The sequence below is a fragment of the Saimiri boliviensis genome, chromosome 3, assembly GCF_048565385.1.
Source record: "Saimiri boliviensis isolate mSaiBol1 chromosome 3, mSaiBol1.pri, whole genome shotgun sequence".
Taxonomy (NCBI): Eukaryota; Metazoa; Chordata; class Mammalia; order Primates; family Cebidae; genus Saimiri; species Saimiri boliviensis.
Genome location: NC_133451.1, coordinates 67,633,625 through 67,658,490, shown reverse-complemented (window position 1 = coordinate 67,658,490; position 24,866 = coordinate 67,633,625). Strand labels below are relative to the sequence as shown.

The window sequence follows — 24,866 nt, the reverse complement described above, 5'->3', positions numbered from 1 at the left end:
TGAAGCACTCCCCCTCCACCAAGGGACAGTCAAAGTTCTTTGTTAAACAGGTCCTGCTCCCTGTGCCACCCAACTGGGTGAGACCATCCAACAGGGGCTGTCAGATACCCTATACAGAAGCATTCCTACTGGCATCAGGTCAATGCTCCTCAAGGTCAGAGATCCCAGAGGAAGAAGCAGGCACTGATCTTTGCTGTTTTACAGCCTGCTTGAGTGATATCTCCAGGAGCAGGAGTGAACCAGATAAACAGGGCCTGAATTGAGCCCTCAGCAAACTGAAGAAACTCTACAGAAGATAAACCTGATCATTGAAAGAAAAACATATATACAGAAAACAACAGCATCAACAACAAAAAAGTGCCCACAAAAACCCCATCCAAAGACCAGCAGCCTTAAAGATCAAAACTAAACGAACTCATGAAGATGAGAAAGAATCAATGAAAAAAGGCCAGAGTGCCTCTTCTACTCGAAATGATCCCAATGTCTCTCCAGCCAGGGTGCAGAACTGGATGGAGGAGGACATGGATGAATTGTCAGAAGTAGGCTTCAGAAGGTAGGTAATAACAAACTCTGTTGAGTTAAAGGTGCATGTTATAATCCAATGCAAAGAAGCAAAGAACCTGGGTAAAGGAGGGCTAATTAGAATAACCAGTTTAGAGAGGAACATAAATGAACTGGTGGAGCTGAAAAACATAACATGAAAATTTTGTGAAGCATACAAAAGTATCAGTAGCTGAATCATTCAAGCAGAAGAAAAAATATCAGAGTTTGAAGACCACATTGGTGAAATACAATATGCAGACAAAATTAGAGAAAAAATAATAAAGAGGAACAAAAAAAAAAAAACCTCTGAGAAGTATGAGGCCATGTAAAAAGACCAAATCTATGATTGATTTAGTACCTAAAGGAGATGGGGATAATGGAACCAGCTGAAAAAATACACTTCAGGATATTAACCAGGAGAACTTCAACCTAGTAAGACAGGCCAACATTCAAACTGAAGAAATATAGAGAACACCACTAAGATACTCCACAAAAAGATCAAACCCAAGACACATAATCTGTAAGATTTTTCAAAGTCAAAAGGAAGGAAAAAATGTTAAGGGCAGCCAGAGAGAAAGGGAAGCTCATCAAACTAACAGCAGAGCTCTCAGCAGAAAACCTACAACCAGAAGAGAGTAGGGACCAATATTCAACATTCTTTTAAAAAAGCATTTTCAACTCAGAATTTCATACCCAGCCAAACTAAGGTTCATAATAGAAGGATAAATAAAATCCTATCCAGAGGAGCAAATGTTGAGGGATTTTGTCACTACCAGGACTGCCTTGCAAGAGCTCCTGAAGTAAGCAATAAATATGGAAAGGGAAAACCAGTATCAGCCACTGCAAAAACACACCAAAGTATAAAGATCAATGACACTATGAAGAAACTACATCAACTAGTGTGCAAAATAACCAGATAGCATCATGATGACAGGATCAAATTCATGCATAACAATATTAATCTTAAATGTAAATGGGCTAAATGCCCCCAATTAAAATACATAGACTGGCAAACTGGATAAAGAGTCAAGATCCATTGGTGTGTTGTATTCAGGAGACCAGTCTCATGTGCAAAGATATAGGCTCAACATAAAGAGAAGAGGACTATTTACAAAGCAAATGGAAAGCAGAAAAAAAAGCAAGGGTTGCAATTCTAGTCTCTGACAAAACAGAATTTAAACCAACAAAGATCAGAAAAGACAAGGAAAGGTTTTACATAATGGTAAATGGATTAATTCAACAAGAGCTAACTATCATAAATATATATGCACCCAATACCAGAGCATCCAGGTTCATAAAACAAGTCCTTAGAGACCTACAGAGAGACTTACACTCCCACACAATAATACTGGGAGACTTTAAAACCCCACTGTCAATATTAGATTAACAAGACAGAAAATTAACAAGGATATTCAGGACTTGAACTCAGCTCTGGACCAAGTGAACCTAACAGACATCTACGGAAGTCTCCACCCCAAATCAACATAACATACATTCTTCTCAGTCCCACATGGCACTTATTCTAAAATCAACCACATAATTGGAAGTAATATGCTCCTCAGCAAATTCAAAAGAATTGAAACCATAACAAACAGTTTCCCAGATCACAGTGCAATCAAATTAGGACTCAGGATTAAGAAACACACTCAAAACAACATAATTGCATGGAAATTGAACAACGTACTCCTGAATGACATCTGGGAAAGTAATGAAATTAAAGCAGAAGTCAAGAAGTTCTTTGAAGCAAATGGGAACAAAAAGACAACTTACCAGAATCTCTGGGACATAGCTAAAGCCATTTTAAGAGGGAAATTTATAGCACTAAATGTCCACATCAGAAAGCTAGAAATATCTCAGATCGAGACCCTAATACCACAATTAAAATAGCTAGAGAAGCAAGAGCTAACAAATCCAAAGGCTGGCAGAAGACAAGAAATAATTAAGATCAGAGAAGAACTGAGGGAGAGAGACACAAAAAACCATTCCCAAAATCAATGATTCCAGGAGATTTTTTAAAAAAAAAATTAGCAAAATGCATAGAGTGTTAGCTAGACTAATAAAGAAGAAAACAGAGAAGAATCAAATAGACACACACAAAAATGGCAAAGGGATGTCTTCACTGACTCCACAGAAATAAAAACTACCATCAGAGGATACTACAAATACCTCTACACAAATAAACTAGAAAATCTAGAAGAAATTGATAAATTTCTGGAAATTTACACCCTCTAAGACTAAACCTGGAAGAGGTCAAAATCCTGACTAGGACAATAATAGTTTCTGAAATTGAGGCAGTAATTAATAGGTTACCAACCAAAAAAGACCAGGACCAGACAGATTCACAGCTGAATTCTACCAGAGATACATAGAGGAGCTGGTACTATTCCTTCTGAAACTATTTCAAACAATTGAAATGGAGACACTCCTCCTGAAATCATTTTATGAGGCCAGCATCATCCTAATACCAAAATCTGGCAGAGACACAACAAAAAAAGTCAGGCCAATATCCTGATGAGCATCAATGTGAAAATCTTCAATAAAATACTGGCAAACTGAAACCAGCAGCACATCAAAAAGCTTAACCACCACAATCAAGTGGGAGCAAATCATCCCTGGGATGTGAGGCTGATTCAACATACACAAATCAATAAGTGTAATCCATCACATGAACAGGAACCAATAACAAAAAACAAATGACCATCTCAATAGATGCAGAAAAGGCCTTCAATAAAATTTAACATCTCTTCATGTTAAAAACTCTCAATAAACTAGGTATTGATGGAACATACCTCAAAATAATAAGAGCTACTTATGACAAACCCACAGCCAATATCAGATTGAATGAGCAAAAGCTGGAAGCATTCCCTTTGAAAACTGGAACAAGACAAGATTGCCTTCTCTCACTACTCCAGTGCTATTCAAGACAATATTGGAAGTTCTGGCCAGGGCAATCAGGCAAGAGAAAGAAATAAAGCATATCAAATAGAAAGAGGAAGTCAAATTGTCTCTGCAGATGACATGATTGTATATTTAGAAAACCCCATCATGTCAGCCCCAAAACTCCTTAAGCTGATAAGCAACTTCAGCAAAGTGTCAGGATACAAAATCAATGTGCAAAAATCACAAGCATTCTAATACCCCAACAATAGACATGTAGAAAGCCAAATCATGAGTGAACTCTCACTCATAATTACTACAAAGAGAATAAAACACCTAGGAATACAGCTAACAAGAGATATGAAGGACCTCTTCAAGGAGAACTACAAACCACTGCTCAAGAACACAAACTACACAAACAAATGGAAAAACACTTCACCCACATGGGTTAGAAGAATCTATATTGTGAAAATGGCCATACCGCCCTGTAGGCATTCAGTCAGGGTGGTGGGAAAAATTTTAAAATAGACACAAACCTTCTTGGAAGGCTGAAAGGTTTTCGCAAAAGCCTTGGAATAGGATTTGGCTGAAGGTAGCCAGATTCTCTTATCTGGTGCCTGAAAGCTTACAGTAGGTACAAAGGAATGTAAGGGAGTTTATCTAAAGAGCTTGCTAAGACCAACCTTTGAACATCCATGGACACATGACTGCTCTCTAGTCAGGGAGTCCACAATGTTACTACCCACAAATGGTGTTTGCCTCAGGCCTCAGAATCTGGCCTTTAATCATTATTCACAAATGTGTTTGCTGACTCAAAGCCTCTGTCATTAAATCTATATTGAATAAATGCCCAGAGTGTCAGCTGGTCAGGCCATGGCTGCTGACAGCACCATGGCTTTACAGCATCTTCCTGGGGATCCATAAGCTGCCTGGACCCCCCCGCCCACTCTTACACCGGATATCTGTGTCTGAGTGTATTTGTTCATCCATCACTGGGTCAGGGTCTGCCAGTCAGATGTAACATTGCCCAAAGTAATTTATAGATTCAATGCCATTCCCATCAAACAACCATTGACATTCTTCACAGAATTAGAAAAAACTACTCTTGATTTTACATAGAACCAAAAAGAGCCTGTATAGCCAAGACAATCCTAAAAAAGAACAAAGTTGGAGGCATCATGCTACCTGACTTCAAACTATACTACAGGCCTACAGTAACCAAAACAACATGGTACTGGTGTGAAAACAAACATATAAACCAATGAATGAAAACAATGGCCTAGTTTCTCGTATATCCTGGAGTACTTTCCACAAATGCTTGAGAAGAGTTCCTATTCTGTTGGGTGTAGTGTTCCAAAGACGTCTCTTTGTTGCAGTTAATTGACAGTGTTGTTCAAGTCTCCTATTTTCTTGTGATCATCTGCCTAAATTCTTCTGTGCACTATTTAAAGAAGGATATTCACACCTCCAACTATTACTGTTGAATTGTCTATGACTCCTCACAATTCTGTCTGATTTTTTTCTGCGAACTTTGCAGTTTTGTTTTTTATGCACATGGTTTTAACAAAGTAAAATGTCCTTTTGTTATCTAGTAACTTTTTAAAAGTTTAGTTTATCAGTATAGCCACTCATGTTTTCTTACTCTTGTGTCCTTTAATTTTTAACTTATTTGTATCTTTGGATCTACAGCATGTCACCTGGAGACAACAAATAGTTGGAACTTGCTTTTATATAAGTCCAACATTCCTTAACTTTTCGATGGATTGATTAATCCATTCATATTTGTGTTACATTGATAGGGTTGAATTTAAGTCTGTCATTTTACATTTTGTTTTGTACATACTTCACGTATTTTTCTTCCTCTATTCTTCTTTACTACTTTATTTTTAATTAAGGAAATATTTTCTGAAGTCACATTTTTATTTAATAATTTATTCCCTTTATTTTCACATTATTTACTTATGATGTGTATGAAAATTTATCAGAACAGACTTTAGATTTATACTAATTTAATTCTAGTGAGATATAAAAATTTTAAGCCCATATAGCTATGTTCCTTCTTCCACTTTCTAGTTCTATCATTTTCATTATACACATTCTATCTTGCTACGTCTTTATTTGTTGCAAACTCAAAAATATATTGCCATGAATATTATTTCATATAATTTTTTGTCTCTCAGAATATCTGAGAGAAGCAATGAGAGTAAGTGTTATATGTCATATATGTTTCTAGCCACTTGTTCTTGTGGATTCAACTTTATCATCTGGTGTCATTTCCTTACTCCAGTACAGCTTTACTTCCACCTGCTACCTCTGTGTTTATTATGAAATATATTTCTACATGTTATAGGTCTAACAAAACAATTATGTACTTACTTTTATATGTCATTACTTTTTAAATAAGTTAAGAAAAGAAATACATAGTTGTACGGTCTTTTATAATTACTTGCACAATTATATTTGCTGGTGTTCTTTGTTCATTTGTGTGCAATTGGTTTACTGCCTGAGGTCACTTGCTTTCAGGAAGAAGTTTCTTTAGGATTAAGATATCTTTGTGTTCTTCCTCCAGAAAGCAAGTTCCTTTAGGATTTCTTGTAAGGCAGATCTGCCAGTAATGAATGCTCTTTAGTATTTTTTTTAACTGGACATGTCCTTTATTTTTGTCTCCATCTTTGAAAGATAGCTTTACTAGATGCAAGATTTGCATTTGGCAGTTTTTTTCTTTCAGGATTTTGAAGATGCCATTTTCTTTCAGCATTTTGAAGATGCCATCTTACTGTCTTCTGGCTTCCATTGCTTCGATAAGAAATCAACTAGTAATCTTACTGAAGTTCCCCTCTATAGGATAAGTAATTTTTCTCTTGCTGCTTTCAGGATTTTTCCCTTTGCTTTTGGCTTTTGAGTAGGATGTGTTTGGCAGGACTCTCTAGGCATTTACCTTAGTTACAGCTTGTGGAATTATTTGGATATATACGATAGTGTTTTAAAATAAAATTTACAAAGTTTTCAGACATTACAGTTTCAAAACATTTTTCCCATTGTTCTTTCTCTTCTCATCTGGTAATGCATTACACATATGTGGGTGCACTTAATTATTTCCCCCATTTCCCTGAGGCTCTGTTAAATTTTTTCCTCTATTCTTCAGATGGCATATAACACTTACCAGTCTGTTTTCAAGTTCACTGTTTATTTCTTCTAACAGCTGAAATCTATTAATTTTTGTTTTTCATTTAAGTGACTTTATTTTTCAAACTTAGAATTCCCATTTGGTTCTTTTTCATAATTTCTAGCTCTATTAATAGTTTTCATTGAGAAGACATTGCCATAATGCCTTCCTTTACTTGTCTAAGCACAGTTTCCTTTACTTCTTTGAACATATTTATAATAGCTGCTTTGAAGTCTTTATCTGCTAAATGTTATTTTGAAGGCCTTCTCCTAGGTATTTTTTTTGCCTGCTTTTCCCTCTGTATATAGGTCTCACAACTTTTGTTTCTTTGCATGTCTCAATTTTTGTTGAGAACTAGACATTTTACATGATGTAGCAACTCTGGATACTGGTCTACCTCCATGGCACTTCTTGTTGTTTACTTGTTTGTTTAGTGAGTCAGCCATGCTATTTCAGCAAAATCTGTTTCTCCTGTAGTGTGCAGCCTCTGTCTGGTGTCACTCCTCGGAGGGCATACATATGGTCACCATGGGATGACACTGGTTTTAGAAGATTTATCTTTAACCGTATCTTTCCTTGTTCCCTCTGGTAAGATGCTAGCTAGTCTACCTCTGTTGGTATCACACCTAGATTTTGATTGTCAATTGATTGTGCTACTGTTTCAACAATACCTTAGGAAATAAATGGCTCCAAATTCTAATGAATTACACTCGAGCCTCTTTGCAAGGCAATCTTTGAGGCCAGTCTTTTATTCTAACCCAAAGAGGGTTTTTTTCTTTTTCATTGCCTACTTCTCTCTGTTAAACATATAGCTGATCTATGGTTTAGCTTGTTACTTTCATGGACTACCAGTATCTTCCTAATGATCTTATATCAAAATTGTCTTGTTTTTGACAGTATCCCTAGGCTTGAATGTCCCGATGCACTATTTCAAATAAAGAAACTTCTCTTAGGAAGAACTATGGAGCTCTCTGCTTTTACAGACTATCTGTCCATCAAAACAAAACTCTTAGACACTTCTCCAGATCTGTTCCTCAAGGGCAGGTGCCATGGCCCAGTGCTGCTAGAATGATAATCCTGTTACTAGTTCATGTTGGTGGGTACGGGGGCAGGAATGGTAGTATCCCCTGGTCTTCCTGGCTTCCCTCTTTGGGAATGAAACCTTTACCCTACAAATGTGCTGAGATGAGAATGAATTAGACCCAACATTATTGATTTGCAACATGTAATGTATAACTTCTACCCTATGAGTCGGTGCTAGGTGGGAAAATGGAGCCATAGATTTATCTGCTGTTGTTTAAATAGGAACTTCTGTAATACAAGGCTGGAGGAGATAGAAAGTTCTGGCAGCATGCTCCTTCTGGAGAGATACCAGACTGGACTCTGAGACAGAGCCTTGTGTTCTTAGATGCAATTGACTGGAATGGAATTTTTTGTCATGTTGTGCTGGTAGAGGATAGGTGGAAAGAAGTAGTGGGTCATGGCTCAAATGCCACAGACTTGCATTTATCTTACAAAGATTTAGTAGATTTTCTTGAATAAATGTTTATGCATTTGCTATATGACCATGAAGAATTTCTAAAGTTTTAAAATGATATAAAAATATTTTTCACAAGTTTTGTTTTCTTTACTGGGGACTGGGTTCACAGACTGGTTACACTACCATTCTGGAAGTATCTCCCTGTCCATAGTTTTCCTAATTTAATAAAAATATTGTTCTATACTATTTATGTTCATATTGTTACCATAAGAACTAATTATCTCATTTAAAATGATGAATGTTTAAATCAAATTTGCTATAATATATATGATGGTAAATGTTTCATATTTTATAAATAAAATTCTAAAAACTTTATTACATATGCCAAAGTCCTCATAAATTCAAGTCTTGTAGTTAGTCCTGAAAAACCATATATACATATAAAGTCAGCCCTTCTTGGTTTCACATCCAATAATACTGTATTTTCAATATTCATTTGGTTTAAAAAAATTCTGTGTATAAGTGGACCTGTGCAGTTCAAACTCATGTTGTTTGAGGATCAACTGTGTATGTGTGTATGTGCCTATGTATCTTCTAGCTAACTATCTCATATTTTTTATATATTTATCCATCAATGAATGCTTATGTTGATTTCATATCTTGGCTGTTGTGAATCTTACTGGAAGGGAAACAGGATTACAGTTATTTCTTCAAGATACTGATTTCAATTCCATATGCTACATACTTAAAAGAGTGATTACTAGATAATATAGTAGTTCTGTTTTTAATTTTTGTAGGAACCTCCATACTGTTTTCCATGTAGGCTTAACCAATTTACATTGAAACTAACAGAACAAGGATTTCTTTTCTACACATACTTGCTAACATTTGTGATCTTTTTTTTTTTTTTTTTTCCGTAAGAGCCAACCTAACAGTTGTTAGGTCATAAATATCTCATTACAGTTTTAATCTGCATTTTCTTAATTAGTGACATTGAGCATATTTCTTATATCCAATGGACATTTTGTATGCTTTCTTTAGAGAAATATCTAGTCAAGTCCTTTGCTTACTAAGAAAATCACATTGTGTGTGTGTGTGTGTGTGTGTGTGTGTGTGTGTGTACTTTTTGCTAATGTGTTGTATGAATTTCTTATATATTTTGGATATTAACCTCTTACCAGATATATGATTTGAAAATCTCTAATTGTGAGAGTCTCCTTTGCTGTCTAGAAACTTTTTAGGTTGATAAAATCCCATTTGTCTGTTTTTGGTTTTGTTGTCTGTGCTTTGGCAGTTATGTCCCAAAAATTAATGCCCAAATCAAAATCAAAAAGCTTTTTCCCAAAGTATATTTCTCCATTCAATTCCGTTAATATTTGCTTTATATTACATATATAGGTTCTCTAAAGTTTGGTACATACATATTTCTAATTGTTATATCCTCTAATTAATGGACTCCTAATTCTTGATATAATTAACTGAAGTTTTTGACTTAAAGTCTATTTTGTCCATTATTAAGGTAGTCCCTTCTGCTCCCTTTTGGGTATAATTTTCATGAAATATCTCTTTCCATCCTTTCATTTTCAGCCTCTGTGTGTCCTTAAAAATAAAGTGATTCTCTTGTAGGCAGAATATAGTTGAACTCATCTTTTTATTTATTCATCCACTGTATGTCTTTTGATTGGATTATTTGAGCCATTTATATTTAAAGTAATTTTTTATAGGTAAGAACTTATTATTACATTCAACTGAGAACCAAGTCAAGAATGCAATCCCATTTACAATAGCCACACACATACAAAATACCTACAGAATTAGAAAGAGAATTATAAAACACTGCTGAAAGAAATCTGAGGAGACACAAACAAATGGGAAATCATTCTGTGCTCGTGGATTGGCAATATTATCATTAAAATGGCCATACTGCCTAAAACAATCTAAAGATTCAATATAATTCCTATGACTACCAATATTATCTTTTTACACAATTAGAAAAAAATTCTAAAATTTATACGGAACTGATAAAGAGCCAGAATAGCCAAAGCAATCCTAAGCAAAAAGAACAAAGCTAGAAGCATCACATTATCTGATTTCAAACTATACATTACCCAATTTCAAATTTTAAAGCCACAGTAACCAAAACAGCATGATGCTGGTACAAAATCAGAGACCAATGGAACCGAATAGAGAACCCAGAAATAAAGCTGCACACCTATAACCATTTGATTATATGTCCCCATTAGCCATTTGATTGTGACAAATGGTTATAGGTGTCCCCAGTGACAAAAATAAGCAATGGGGAAAGGACTCCCTATTCCATAAATGGTGCTGAGATAACTGGCTAGCCATATGCAGAAGAATGAAATTGGCTACTCTCTACAATATACAAAATTAACTCAAGTTGGATTAAAGATTTAAATATAAGGCCTCCAACTATGAGCATCTTAGAAGAAAATCTAGGAAACACCATCTGAACATCGGCCTTGGGAAGGAATTTATGACTAAGTCCTCAAAAGCAATTGCAACAGAAACAAAAATTGAAGCTGGGCATGGTGGCTCACCTCTGTAATCCCAGCTCTTTGAAAGTCCAAGGCAGGTGGATTACTTAAGGTCAGGAGTTCAAGACCAGACTGGCCAACATGGTGACACCCCGTCTCCACTTTAAAAAATGCAAAAATAGCTGGGCGTGTTGGTGTGTGCCTGTAGTCCTAGCTACTCAGGAGGCAAAGGGAGGAAAAAGATACTATCTTATACCAGATAGAATGGCTATTATTAAAAAGTCAAAAGACTTTGTAATAGATGCTGGTAAGGCTGGGGAAAAACGAACACTTATATACTGTAGGTGGGAATGTAAATTAGGTTAGACATTGGAAAGCAGCTTGGAGATTTCTCAAATAAGTTAAAACAGAAACGGAACTACCATTTGACCCAGCAATCCCATCACTGGGTATATATTCAAAAGGAAATAAATCATTCTAGCAAAAAGATGCATACACTCATATATTCATTGCAGCACTCTTTACAGCAGCAGACATGGAATCAACTTAGGGTACCTAGGTTGACTTTAACAGTGGACTAGGTAAATAAAACATACACATGTACACCATGGAATGATACACAGCCATAAAAACAGAATGAAACAATTTCCTTTGCAGCAACATGGATGGAGCTGCAGGCCATTCTCTTAAGTGAATCAACTCAAGAACAGGAAACCAAATACCATATGTTCTCATTTATTAATAAAAGGAGGAGCTAAACATTAAGTAATCATGAACTTAAAGATGGCAACAGTAGACATTGGGGACTACTAGAAGTGGAAGAGAGGGAGAGGAACAAGGCCTGAGAAAATAACTACTGATACTATATGCACTACCTGGCTGATGAAATCATTTCAACTGCAAACCTCTGCATCATATAATACACCCATGTAAAAAAACTTGCACATGTATCCCCAGAATCTAAAATAAAAGTTAAAATTATTAAAACAAGGAACATACTATTTAAAAAAATATTTTTCTGACTTTTATAGTTCCTTTGTTCTTTCTTCCTTTTTTGCTTTCTCTGTGATTAATAACATTTGTAGTTTTATGCTTTGATTCCTTTATCCTTTGTGTATCTACTTACTACATGTTTGTTTCCTTGTGGTTATCATGAAGCTTACATAAAATATCTTACAGTTACAACTGTGTATTTAAGCTGATAACAGCTTAACTTAGGCTGTATACAAAACTTCTATGCTTTAACTTCTCCTTCCCCCACATTTTATGTTATTGATGTCACAATTTACACCTTTTTATACTGTATAACCAATAACTATTTTTTTTTTTTTTTGAGATGGAGTTTTGCTCTTGTTTCTCAGGCTGGAGTGCAATGGCATGATCTCGGCTCACTGCAACCTCCTCCATCTCCCAGGTTCAGGCAATTCTCCTGTGTCAGCCTCCCGAGTAGCTGGGATTACAGATGCCTGACACTATACCTGGCTAGTTTTTGTATTTTTAGTTGATATGGGGTTCCGTCATGTTAGCCAGACTGGTCTTGCACTCCTGACTCTCAGGTGATCTGCCCACCTCGGCCTCCCAAAGTGCTGGGATTACAGTCGTGAGCCACCAGGCCTGGCCTATTAATTCTTGTAGCCATAGTTACTTTTACTTTTTAAATACCTTTCTCTTTTAATCTTCATACTAGGGGTCAAAAGTGATTTATATGCCACTAGTAGTATTAGAGTATTTTGAACTTGACTATTTTCTTACCTTTACAATGAGCTTCGTACCTGATTTTATGTTCTTAGTATACTTTCATTTTAACTTGAAGAACTCAATTTAGCATTTCTTTTACATAATGAACTCCCTCACCAATTTCTTTTGGAGTTGAGGGAGTTTTCTTCTTCTTTTACTGTTTAAGGACAGTTTTGCTGAATATATTATACTTAGTTGATAATTTTGTTTATTTTTATTTAGCACTTTGAATATACCATAGCATTCTCTTGGCCTGCAAGTTTTGCTGAAAAATCTACTGCTGAGAAATCTTATGGGGGTTCTCTTGCTTAGGATGATTCACTTTTGTTTTTTTGCTTTCACTTTTTTTTTTTGTATTCAATATTTGAAAATTTTATTTTAATGTGTTTTGGTATAGACTTCTTTTGGTTCAATCTATTTGGAGGTTTTAGGGCTTCATGAAGCTGAATGCCCATTTTCTTCTGCAGACTTGAAACTTTTGCAGCCAATATTTCTCTTTATGTTTAATTTATTTGGGGTTCTTTGGGATTCATGGATCTTGATGTTCATTTCCCTCTGCAGCTTTTGGAATTTTTCTGTTAATATTTCTTTAAATAAGCTTTCTGCCCACATTTCATCCTCTGTTCCTTCTGGACCTCCCCAAACGCATTTATTGGTTTTCCATATGGCAGTCCTGGTGCCTAGAAATTAAGGCATGGACTTCATCCTTAGTCCATAAACCCTGTCCCGGTACTGGGATCCACTGAGGAAGGTCTGGTGTCTTGGTTCAAAAGGCAGATCTGGTGCCTGTGACTATAAGGACAGGCCTAGAGTCTGGACATATAGAAGTGAACAAGGAGCTTGGGTCCATGGGAGCCAGCCTAGTGGTGAGGTAGACCTGGAGCCTGAGTCTGCATGGGGAGGCCTGGGTCATGGTCTTCTAGTGCTGGCCTCGAGCCTAGAGCCATGGGGTATCTGGAAGCCAGGATCCACAGGGGCATAACTAAAGTCTAGGTTCATAGGGGTAGGCCTGAAGCCTGGGTCCACAGTAGCTAGCCTGGTGCTGGGATGGCCCTGAAACCTGTGTTAGCATGAGCAAGCCTGGGTTATGGTTCTCTGGTGCTGGCCTGGAGCCTGGGGCCATGGGGGTGGCCTGGAGACTGATGCTTGTAAAGGCTGGCCTAGCTTTGGTTTACTGGGGTGAGGTTGGTGCTAGGATCTGCAGCAAAGTTGGGAGCTCACTTTATTCTCCTTCTTCCATAGAGAGGGAGGCTTGGGGAAGGTCTGATGTGGGTAATTAAAAATGCTGTTCCTACCCTCTCTACTTTGTCTTTTCTTATTTGTATGTTCCACTGATGTGCTATAACATCTTACCCGTATTCCTTAGCTCTTGTGAAGATATTTTCTTGCATGGATGTTTGTTCAAATTCATGTTTCTGTGAGGAAGCAAGTGCTAGATACTCTGATCTTGCAATCTTGCAGATGTCACTCCAAATAGAATTATTAATGTTATTTTATAAGTCAGCATTCAGACGGACATATATATTTGGAGAGCAGAGTGGCTCACTTTTGTATCTTCTACCACTGCTTACTAAAATCATTCTAAAGGAAATAAGATTTCTGATTCCTTATACAGCTGGAAATTTCTTCATTGTACCATTCTACTGAGTGATATTTTAGCTGGACATAAAATTCTAAATATATTTCCCTCAAAATTTTGAAGTTATTACTTTATCATCTTCTAACATCTAAAACCATCAATAAGTAATTAGGTTTCACTTATATCTTAGTTTATTGTAGATCCTTATTTTTTTATTTTTAAGGTTTTTTTTTTTTTTTTTTTTTTTTGAGATAAGAGTTTTGCTGTTGTTACCGAGGCTGGAGCTCATTGACACAGTGTCAGCTCACTGCAACCTCTGCCTCCCATGTTCAAGTGATCTTTCTACCTCAGCCTCCTGAATAGCTGGGATTACAGGCGTGTGCCACCACACCTGACTAATTTTGAGTTTTTAGTAGAGACGGGATTTTACCATGTTGGTCAGGCTTGTCTCGAACTCCCAACCTCAGGTGATCCACCTGCCTTGGCCTCCCAAAGTGCTGAAATTACAGGTGTGAGCCACCGCACCTGGCTGATACTCTTTACTCCTTATACATTCTAGGAGTGTTAATGTTCTGAAGTTTTAATATATGTATCTAAAAGTAATTATTTTAATATTTCTCCGAAATTGGTAACATTTTCAAACTTAGGACACATCTTTCTCAAGCTTTATAAAGTTATCAGTGATTTCCCTTAAAATGTTATGTCTATATTCATCTCTAATAATTTCTTGTATCACCTTCTGAAACTACTATATCAGAATTTCTTATGTTCTATATCGCAAGCCACGTTTTCTAGATCTTATTTCTCTGTGCTGAATTCTGAGATGAGTTCAGTTTATTACTCCAGAAGATTTTTTTCTATTGTGTTCATATTGTTATTTAGTGTTATTTTAAAGTTTTATTTTTTAATTTCAATAATTATATTTTTCATTTTAAATATTTCTAATTAATTCATTTTCATAATTATCAATTTTGTATAACCCCATGTTCTTGTGTTATAAACTTTTATTCTCTCATTGCTATAATCCCTTCTTTATCTTGATAATGGCATAAAAAAGACTTAAAATTCATTTTGTTTGTGCTAGTATGCCTATTTTCCTCACCCTCAGGTTTTCTGTTTGTCAGGTTTGTTGTTTGTCCTTGTCTTTGTTAAGTTCCTATGTTGTTATGTCCCCCAAGATATCTCATCCTACAGGATCCTGGTCTCTTGCAGCAAGTTTGCGGTGCCCTTAGCCAAAGCTCCAATTATGATTTGGTACAGAACAGGCCTTGCAGTCATAGCTGTCATTCTTCAAAGATTCATTTCCAGACTTGTTCTTGCTTAGCTTTAGACTCCCATAACTGTACAAAATTTCCTGCAGGAGCCTCAAGCTATATGGAAGAAAATGTTGCTATTCCAAGCAGCCAAGAGTAGGAAAAGAGGTGGCATCTTTCCCAGCCCCCAGCTCCATACAAGTTGTGCAGACATGGCTCTGAGCTATATGCACAACTTGTGTGGGTATAAAGAATGCCTTTTCCAAGCATTCACCTGGGTCCCATCACCCACCTTGCCTGTGAACTAACTTCACCACTGCAGGGTGTTCTCAACTCATTTGTTCCCCACTGCTTTTAATTAAGATGACATCCTTATTCTAGTTTATAGAGACCTCTCTTTCTTGTTTTCAAGAACAGCTATATTTATTAACTTTAAAAATAGTTTACTCTTATGCCTGAGTTTGGAACAGATGGAATGGAGTATGTTTCAGTATGTACTCAATTGCTATTATTGACTAGAAAACCATAAAAATAATTCCTTTACACATAATGTCCTATATTATTTATTATATAATATATATAGTATGGATAATGTGCAATATGTATCACAATATGTGTAGATATATTATTTCCCCATATACAGAATCATATCCAATGGAATGATAGATTTTAAAGTTAATAGACTTTAAAAGGAGAATAATTGCCTTTCAATAAATCCAACATTGGCAGTTTCTCTCCAGCATTTGGTCAAATTATCTGGTTGATACCAAATGTAGCTGGCTCAGGTTTAGAGGCCATACTGACTGAAAAGTAATTGTATCTTTCATCTCTAGACTCATACACAATGCAGCATGAACCTTTAATTCTCAGAGACATGCAGGAAATAAGACAGTCTGAAGGATTAGCATATTTATATTTCCCATCTCATGTTCAATCCTGAACATAATCTCATTAAGTGGAATATCAGATAACATAGCCTGTATTATTTAAATTACTATTTCTAGCTCTTTGTTTTTCAATTTTGCTATTGCTTTAAAACTTTATCTAGGTTAAGTTCAAGTACTATGCAACTTGTCTTACCATGTTTTAGACATATTAAAGATCTCTGCTCCATTTGAAAGTAACCATTTGAGCATTTACCATGAAATGGCAACAGGCAATGATTTCAACATTAGGGAAGATAGCATGGACAATGGTAAATAGCAACTTAAGAATTTAAGCACTTCCCCAAAATATCTCACCTACACTGAGGAATGTGCTCTCTCCCCTAACACTTCCCAAATCATTACCAATCAACCCAAATCAAAGCCAAACAATACAAAATCAACAACAAAACCCACAGCAAATTTTAAACAGCAAGAGAACTGGACTAGAATTTAGAAATTCTGAGTTCTAGTGCTTGGAACACGGCAACTAGGAGTATGATCCAGGATTAGTTATATGACTCTGGGAATTATGTATAACATCAGAGTTATAAATACCTAACCCATGAGTATATTTCAAATATGAATATTTCATAGAATGTTCACTAACTATTCACAATATATAATATTCTTATCCATTTGTCTATTCATCTAACAAGCACTTACTGCTGGTTTATTATGCAAAGCTCTGTCTGCTACTAAAAATTCAGAAATTGAGAAAATTACATAGTCTGCTTTAGGAGCTCATCACAAGAGAGTCAGATAGCTGTAATAGAATATGGGATTATGATATAGAAATGTCCAGGGTATGGAGGAAATGAACCACAATGGGGTTAGGGAGGGGGACACTTATCCTGGCTTGTGGCAGTGAGGGCATGTTTTTCAGGCGTGTTTGTGGCAGTGAGGGCATGTTTTTCAGGCATGTTTGTGGCAGTGAGGGCACGTGCTAACTCTTGAGAGCTATAAGTACATCAGGTGAATGAGATGAAAAAACTACTCCAAACAGAAGAATCTAACTATGCAAAACAGCATGGAATTCCAATAAACTTGGAAAGATTTAGGAAACTGAAAGAGTTTGAGATAGTGCATAGGTTGTATGTTGAAGACAATGGTTGGTGAGGAAGCTGGAGTACAAACACAACCACTAAATGATATAAAACAATTTATTCCCAACATGTACTTAGGAGAAGAGAAACGCTGATTCATGTGCAAATGACCACATTATCATTCAGATACATCCTGTATTTACAAGAGACTTGGTTTCTCTATTGAAAATGTCAAGAACCGCAAGTTTTGCATTACACTGAATTCTTGTAAAAAACCATAACTGAATGTATCTAATGATCTGGAGAAAGGAACATGACTGAAATCCACATGATAGGTTTAACCAGCTTACTATTTATTGTTAGAGGAGAGATGAGTCTGAGTAGATCTTAGTGTTCATTAGTCAGATTGGACACTATTCCAGGCTTCTATGGAGTCAGTTTGAAGTTGCGGAGAGGGAGAAGCCATAAATAATTTCCCTAAAATTCTGTGATCTGTTGGTGCAACTCTGAGAGGGACTACCATGAGGAAGAAGCATTTTTCCCATTTGCCACAGAACTCCAGGCAGCTCCATCTAAACGGCTTCAGCATATCTAGAATGGAGTGTGCACTTAAGAGACTGTGTCTGCTGCAGTGGCAGCTGCTCTTGGCAAGAATAATAGACCTCATCTCAACACATACATACAGATGTATGCTGTGGGGAAACAGTTATGAAGAGGTTGAAGCAAGAGAAGAGAACACCACGTAATACCTGACTGGATCTGCTGAGTATAAAAACCTATCAGAAACTCTCAAAAATACCACTAGCAAAGGTTTTTAAGGCATAACTAAGAGCAACTGCACGCAGAACCTTTAAAGTGTTAGCACTATCCAGGAAATAGTAGGACAATATCCAGATAGAAAAATATTTCCATTATTTCAATAGAAATTTGCTGAATAGCTACTACCTGCTAGCTACTATAGTAGGCATGAGTGATAAAACTATGAAAAAGGCACCCAAAAATTCCTTCCCTAATGTAGTATACATTTTCATAGGGAAGAGGGCCAATGCAATGCTGGGTAATAATAAGTATTAGAAAAAAATAGACTGCTATTTTTAAATAGGCCTCTCTACACATATACCATTTAAACAGAGACATGAATTAAATTAGACAGTGTGATTACGAAAGTTAGTAATTTTCAAACTTTTTGGTTTCAGAATCCCTTTATGTTCTTAAAAGCTATTGAAAATCCAACAATTATATCTAATGATACTATCATATAATTACTTAATGACTTATACTTAATGATATTATCATATAAGCAATTAAAATTGATGAATTATTTAAATATTTATTTTGAAAAACAGTAAGCCATGTTAAGGCATGTTAAAATAAATAACACATTTCAGTTAACTATTCCAAAACTTTTTTAAAAATGAGAAAAAAGGTACTGTCTTAAAATTTTGAAAATCCTTAAGGTCCAACTTAACAGAAAGACAGCTGGATTCTTAAATCTTCTTCTATATTTACTTTCACATACATATGTTGCTGGAAAAGGCAGGAGTGTTTTAGTAGCCTTTTATGATAATTGTAGATATCTTTCTTTGATTCTATACCAAAATTTGACAAGTGATAAATTCTTAAAAGTTAATTACAATGTAGAATTTGAAGCCACTTCAATGAATTCTGTAATATTCATACTCCATACTCTGTAATGCTAAAATCCATTGATCTATCTTGCATTTTGAATGGATTCAATGACATTATGTATTGCTTATTTGGAAAATAGCACTTCATTGAGTTTTGTGGACATTCCACATTGCCACATATCATTATACGATATAAAATTACGTTCATTAATATCACTATTGATCTTATGAGAGAGAAAACATTAAGTATTGGAAAGCTGTCAAGCTCACAGCGGGGATACTGCTTTTGCTTGAAATCAAACTTTAGCCTGGCACAGAGGGCTAATATAAGTTTACTAAAACTTGCCTGGATGCCTTTGGCAGCTATTTATTAGTAGACTTTGCTTTTATAACTTCCTTCCCACTGACAAAAGCGGATGATTTTGCACTCTGACCCACTTCCTGCAAAGCCAATTGATGGTTCTATCTCTATTCTAAAGCAAAGACTACCCTCTCATCTATCTTTCTGATCTGAGGACTATACCACTTTCCAAAACAGTAGAAAGACTGTGGTGATGAATGTAATAAATGAATAGATAGTTCTATCCCTACCCCCAAGCAAAGACTACCCACTCATCTATCTTTCTGATCTAAGGATTATACCATTTCCCAGAAGACTGGAAAGACTGTGGTAATGAATGTAACAAATGACTTCACTCTTCATTTGAGACCCCACCCCCCACAAACAGGGAGTGGCATTTTCTCCCACAGGCCCAACCTTAAACATATAATAATCACATAACAACAGTAGGAACAAATAGTAACAAGAGGTTGTTCTATCACACCTATCAACAGACTGAGCAGTATTATTTATAATTTTGATCCTCCACAAATCATAAAAACAACAGTGTTTTGGACCAAATCTCACAGAGCCCACTGTAATAGGTGAGATCCAGGCACAAGTCAAGGTCAGAAAAGAACAGGTGCTTTAAGAGAATAAAAAAGCTCTCTTTACTCCTAGAGATTTAATGCAGGGCTCTGTTACCTTGCCTACAAGCTTTGTTTTGGGAGAATTTATAGGCGGTTATGATATACTTGTGATGCAAGGAGCAAAAATAAATAAATAAATAAATAAATAAAACAAATTCATATTCATTTAGCAACATGGAAAACACGCAGGGAAAGAAACTCTGAACAGGCTTGAAATGAAATCTTGCAAATCAAAGGAATAATTTTTTTAAAGTAAAAAAAGTTCATTAAAATCAAACCAATAACACATCAAAATAAAACAAATAATTGTTTTTAAAAATCAGCAAAATCCACAAATGTGGATTGGAGAAAGCTTCAAGACTTTTCCTCAAATATGTCAAGGGTCTTCAAGGCAGAGTTTTCGTGCTACCATAACAATCCTATCCCATTTAGCCTAGTAGGAATGTGATGAGACAGTACCCTCACATGTGGGAGTACAAAGATAACCCGTAGAGTTCCTGTCCTCAGGGAGCTTGAAATATACTATTTGTAAGATGACTGGCATAACTGAAATTCGATGTGATAAAAAATATATCAGATTTATGCATAGTTAAAACCAGTAAAAGAAAAGAAAACTACTAAAGTCTTTCCTGCTTATTAATAATAAACCCTTAAAAAGCATATGGTAGCTGAAAGACTACATCCTCTGGGAGGCCTTCTGTGCCACAGCAATCATAACACTAGACCAAGTCCCCTTCTATAGATAACTATGGCATCCTGCACCTCTCTCTCTCACCAATTTTCAAATTTTGCCATTACATTTGTTTGTTGTTACTTGATTAGTGTCTATTAGAGTAGACTATAAGCTCCATTTTAAAATACGAATGTGAAATGTTATATATTAGGAGACAGTTACAGAATTGTAGCTAGAACTCTGCAAACTTCTTGCAAATTTAAACACATGTTGGTTTTGTGTTTTCTTTATATATGCGTTTTTGGTTCTATTAAAAAGTATTGCCACAAAAAAGAGACATGTGACCGACATAACTATAAATTCCTAAGCAACAGCTACCTAAGCCTGATGCCCACTCTTTCAAATATGTTAACACTTACACTTAATATAAAGCAAATAAAAAAGAAAAATTAAAAGAGCATCCCACTGCCCCAAATTATGGCAGCAATAGCCAAAAACCGAATAAAAAATAAATATCAGGAGCTTTAGAGTAAGACAGGCTTGGTTTCCAGTTCTAGTTTAGTTACTTTGTTATATGACCATGAGCAAATCAATTCACTTTAAACCTCAACTTTTTTCGTCATTATTATAGAAATAATAACCTTATTGACCTAAGGGTATTGTAAGATTTAAATAAGATAATGTTTCAGAAATGCTCAATAAATATTAGTCATTATTGCAATAATAAACATTATGAACAATGATATTTAAATAATTGATGACAAGCCTACACTAATTCTATTTGAATACAGAGTAATCTTTGAGTAGATTACATTAAAATCTGTTTGCTACCAACCACTAAGTTTTTAAAAATAATGTACCATGATACTAAGAAATGACAATATTTTAATTATTTAAGCATACAGAAAAGATTTGAAAATGTCCCTATACATGCTTTTTTTAAATCATTTTTGTAGTCTGTTTTTATTTTATTCTTTTACTTATTTATTATATGATTTAATTAAATTATCATTTTTTTGGTAATTATAGAGTCACATGCCATTGTAGGAAATAATACAAGATACTATACAATGGTAATATCTTGCCAAACTATAAGACAATATTACACCCAGGATGTTGACATTGATATAGTTAAGATATAGAACATTTCCATCATCACAAGAGTCCCTCATGTTGCCTTATTAAAGCCACACCCAGTTCCCTCCCAATCATGTTGTCCTTGACTCCTGGAAACCACTAATTTTGTCACTTTCAAGAATGCTATATAAATGGAATAATATATGATATGACTGAACATAGAACATGTGAGATTGGCTTTTTCACTTCAAAATTTGCTGGAAATTCCTTCAGGGTGCTGTGTGTATCAATGTTCATTCCTTTTCACTGCTGAGGAGTACTACGTGAATGGATATATATGTTTATATGCTTTTTTTTTTAAGCAATGTCAAAAAACTAAATGGACAAATTTAAAACTAAATAGGTTTTTCTAACATCTAAAATACTTATATATTACTGGGTGTGGTGGCTCATATCTGTAATCCCAGCACTTTGGGAAGTTGAGGTAGGCAGATCACTTCCGCTCAGGAGTCGGAGACCACCTAGGCAAAATGGTGAAATCCCATCTCTACAAAAAATATAAAAATTAGCTGGCATGGTGGTATGTACCTTGTAGTCCCAGCTACTCGGGAGGCTGAGATGGGAGGATCAATTGAGCCCAGGAGGTCAAGTCTGTAGTGGGCCATGATTGTGCCACTGCACTCCAGCCTGAGAAACAGAGAGACCCTATAAATAAAAATATATATATTAAATAATGATGTTGGGAAAAAAATGGATCTGCACCTATTTGCTACAAAACATGCTTCAGTTAAAATCCAGATTTGTCCTTGGCAGACCATAATATTGTAGAACAAGTTATTAATGTCATCTGGATAACTCTACAGGATTGAAGAAAGAGTTCAGCAATAAGGAATGTTCAAGGCAGAGAAGAGTAGAAGTCTCTTTTTCATAATGGTAAAAGTTTCATAATGGTAAAAGTCAGGGACTCAAGTGAAAGCAGGTAGAGGGATCCCTTTTCTATCTCTTTCCCTCATATTCTTGTCCCACTCCTCTCTCTTGGTGCTAACTAAGTACTAGATGAATTATTTCTATTACATATATGGAAATAAATTTGAAAGCCGAAATTATCCTCTATTTTAGTATCCTCAGGGCTTCCAGTTTCCCATATATTTTTTTAAAAAAAGCTTTATTGAGATATAATTCACATTCTACATGATTCATCCATTTAATTCATATTTCTTCTTTTGTTTCGAGAAAAGACAACGAATTAAACGTGTTTGATACTTTGTAGGAGACTAGCCATTACAGTTTAGTTCATCGTTTCCATGTTCTTCTATAATTAAAAAGTTAACAGCTTCAGAAAACAACATGACAGCAGGTAGAATCTTGCCAGTGATTGGAAATGAATCATTTCAATATTCTTTATTTTGCTTTATAATTATGAAATCAATACATTTTAGAAAATTAACTTAAAGAATTTAGAAAATGATAAAAAGGAATCTATATTTACCTATCAGTTAGAGAAAACTTCTAGTTGTATTTTTTAATTCTATCTTTGTTTTCTGTTTGTGAGTATGTATGCATGAGTGTGTGTGGTCATATCTTTCTACAATGAATATAATCGAACACAAATGTTTCTAAAAATATAATTTAATTGGATCTATAGGGTTCATATAGATACACACCATCATCCATCACCCATTAAAATGTTCCATCTTTGTTGAATGTTTAGAGTGTTTCCACTTTTTGCTATCATAAATAAATTTATAACAGATATCTTTGTGTATTATCTCTGTAAGCCTCAATATAATTCTCTTTAGGATAAATTCCTAAATTTTGGGAACTGAGATAATGTTTGTTAACAAGCTTACCTCCCAAAAAAAGTTTAAAAAATTATTTATTTGTATTTGGATAAATTTACTTATGTTTACTATCTAATACAGTAACTAGGCTGCAGTAAAACTAATATCATTTTCAGAGTTCTTTCCAAACAGTTCAAAACCCTTTGCAGAGCTTCCATTAAAATGTCATCAAATTTATCATTAAGTAGAGAAGGGGAAACCCCTTCAAATGTTTTTTTTTTTTTTAATTCAAAGAAGTAAATTTAGGGGTGGTCTCTTAGTGACCTACAATAATGCATGTTACTCTTAAGTACGCATAAAGGGGTCTCACTCCTTCTGATACGGTGCCCCACATTATTTTTAGGACTATCATGAGCAACTACCATGAGAAGGATGTATATGGTAATGTGGATTTGTGGGCATATGTGTATGTGTATTTTAAAGAGACAAGGAATCTTTCTGATGTTTGTTAAAAAATATATAAGCAGGAATTATGAAACACATAACAGAAACTCAAAAAAAAAATATTGCAATGCACTTACCTTTTTATTTACAACGTAATATCTGATTCTTATATTATTATCTTCATTTGAAAGGCACATATCAATAAAATACTGAGTGAATTGCCTACAATCTGCACATTCAGAGAAGAACTATTTATTATTTGAATTTGTTTCAACTGCAGTCATAAAGCCCACACTTCTGCACAGTACTCATTAACTCTTGGGTTTTGTAACAAAGGTAAGTCATTTTTAAAATAGGCAATTATTAATTGAACAAAATAAATGTGGGGGAAATGCACTATGGTAAAAGATAGAGCCAGAAGCCTTTTTCTAACTACATAAACAAGAAAAAGAAAAGACTTTCATAGAAAGTTGCCTTAGAAGGCACCACAGACATACCAATACACATTCCTTCCTTCTCACTGCTCTCCTTCAGAACCAAAGCCACACCTAAAGCAGGTGGCCAGGTGCTCTGTCAGAGTCTCCACAGTACATTTCAAACACCACCTCTGTATGGATTATTACATAAGCACTGACATGGAACATTTTGATCCCTACAGTTTTTAAACAATTTTCAGTTTTCCTAGATATTAATTAGATATGCTGATGCTATTAAAATGACACAACTAATAATGACTGTAGACCTAATAGAACTGTTTCACTTTCTGCCAGTCAACACATGTCTGTAACAGACATTGAGCAATCCTATGCTCTGAATACACCATTGGAATAGTGACTTCACCTACAGAAAGGCTTATATATCTACCCACACTAGAAAGTAAAGCAATGGTATTTTCTAGTTTGTTCATTGAAGACAGTAATTTCTCAGTTGCTTCTCTGCCTCTTCTCTACCTTTCTTTGAACTCTGCAGGTGCAAGCTCTGAGTCAGTGGTGCTGATGCAATGTCATATTACACTTTCATGAAGTAAAACAGCCCCAAACAAGGCATGAAAGAGAATCTAAGGCTGAATAAGTCCTGAAAAGATCATCTTCCCCTATAAAGACCTTCCTTACCTTCTAGGAAAAAAATTTAAACCAAGACCAAGATAAGCACTTGAACTTTTTTTTTTTTTTTTTTTTAGACAGTCTCACTC

General features: G+C 35.3%; 1 protein-coding gene across 20 annotated transcripts in view; it reads right to left on the bottom strand.

Annotated features, from left to right (window-relative positions):
- MTHFD2L (methylenetetrahydrofolate dehydrogenase (NADP+ dependent) 2 like) overlaps positions 1 to 24,866 on the bottom strand; it is a 169,901-nt gene that overhangs the window by 46,861 nt on the left and 98,174 nt on the right. For 2 of the 20 annotated variants that reach the window (XM_074396278.1, XM_074396279.1), the window contains exon 7: positions 22,038 to 22,154. The exons of 17 other annotated variants lie outside the window; for them this stretch is intronic. In XM_074396278.1, coding sequence (XP_074252379.1) covers positions 22,051 to 22,154 — 104 coding nt within the window. In that variant the 3' untranslated portion in view covers positions 22,038 to 22,050. The remainder of the gene's footprint in view (positions 1 to 22,037; positions 22,155 to 24,866) is intronic. One more of the 20 variants, XM_074396280.1, reaches the window with a different exon arrangement.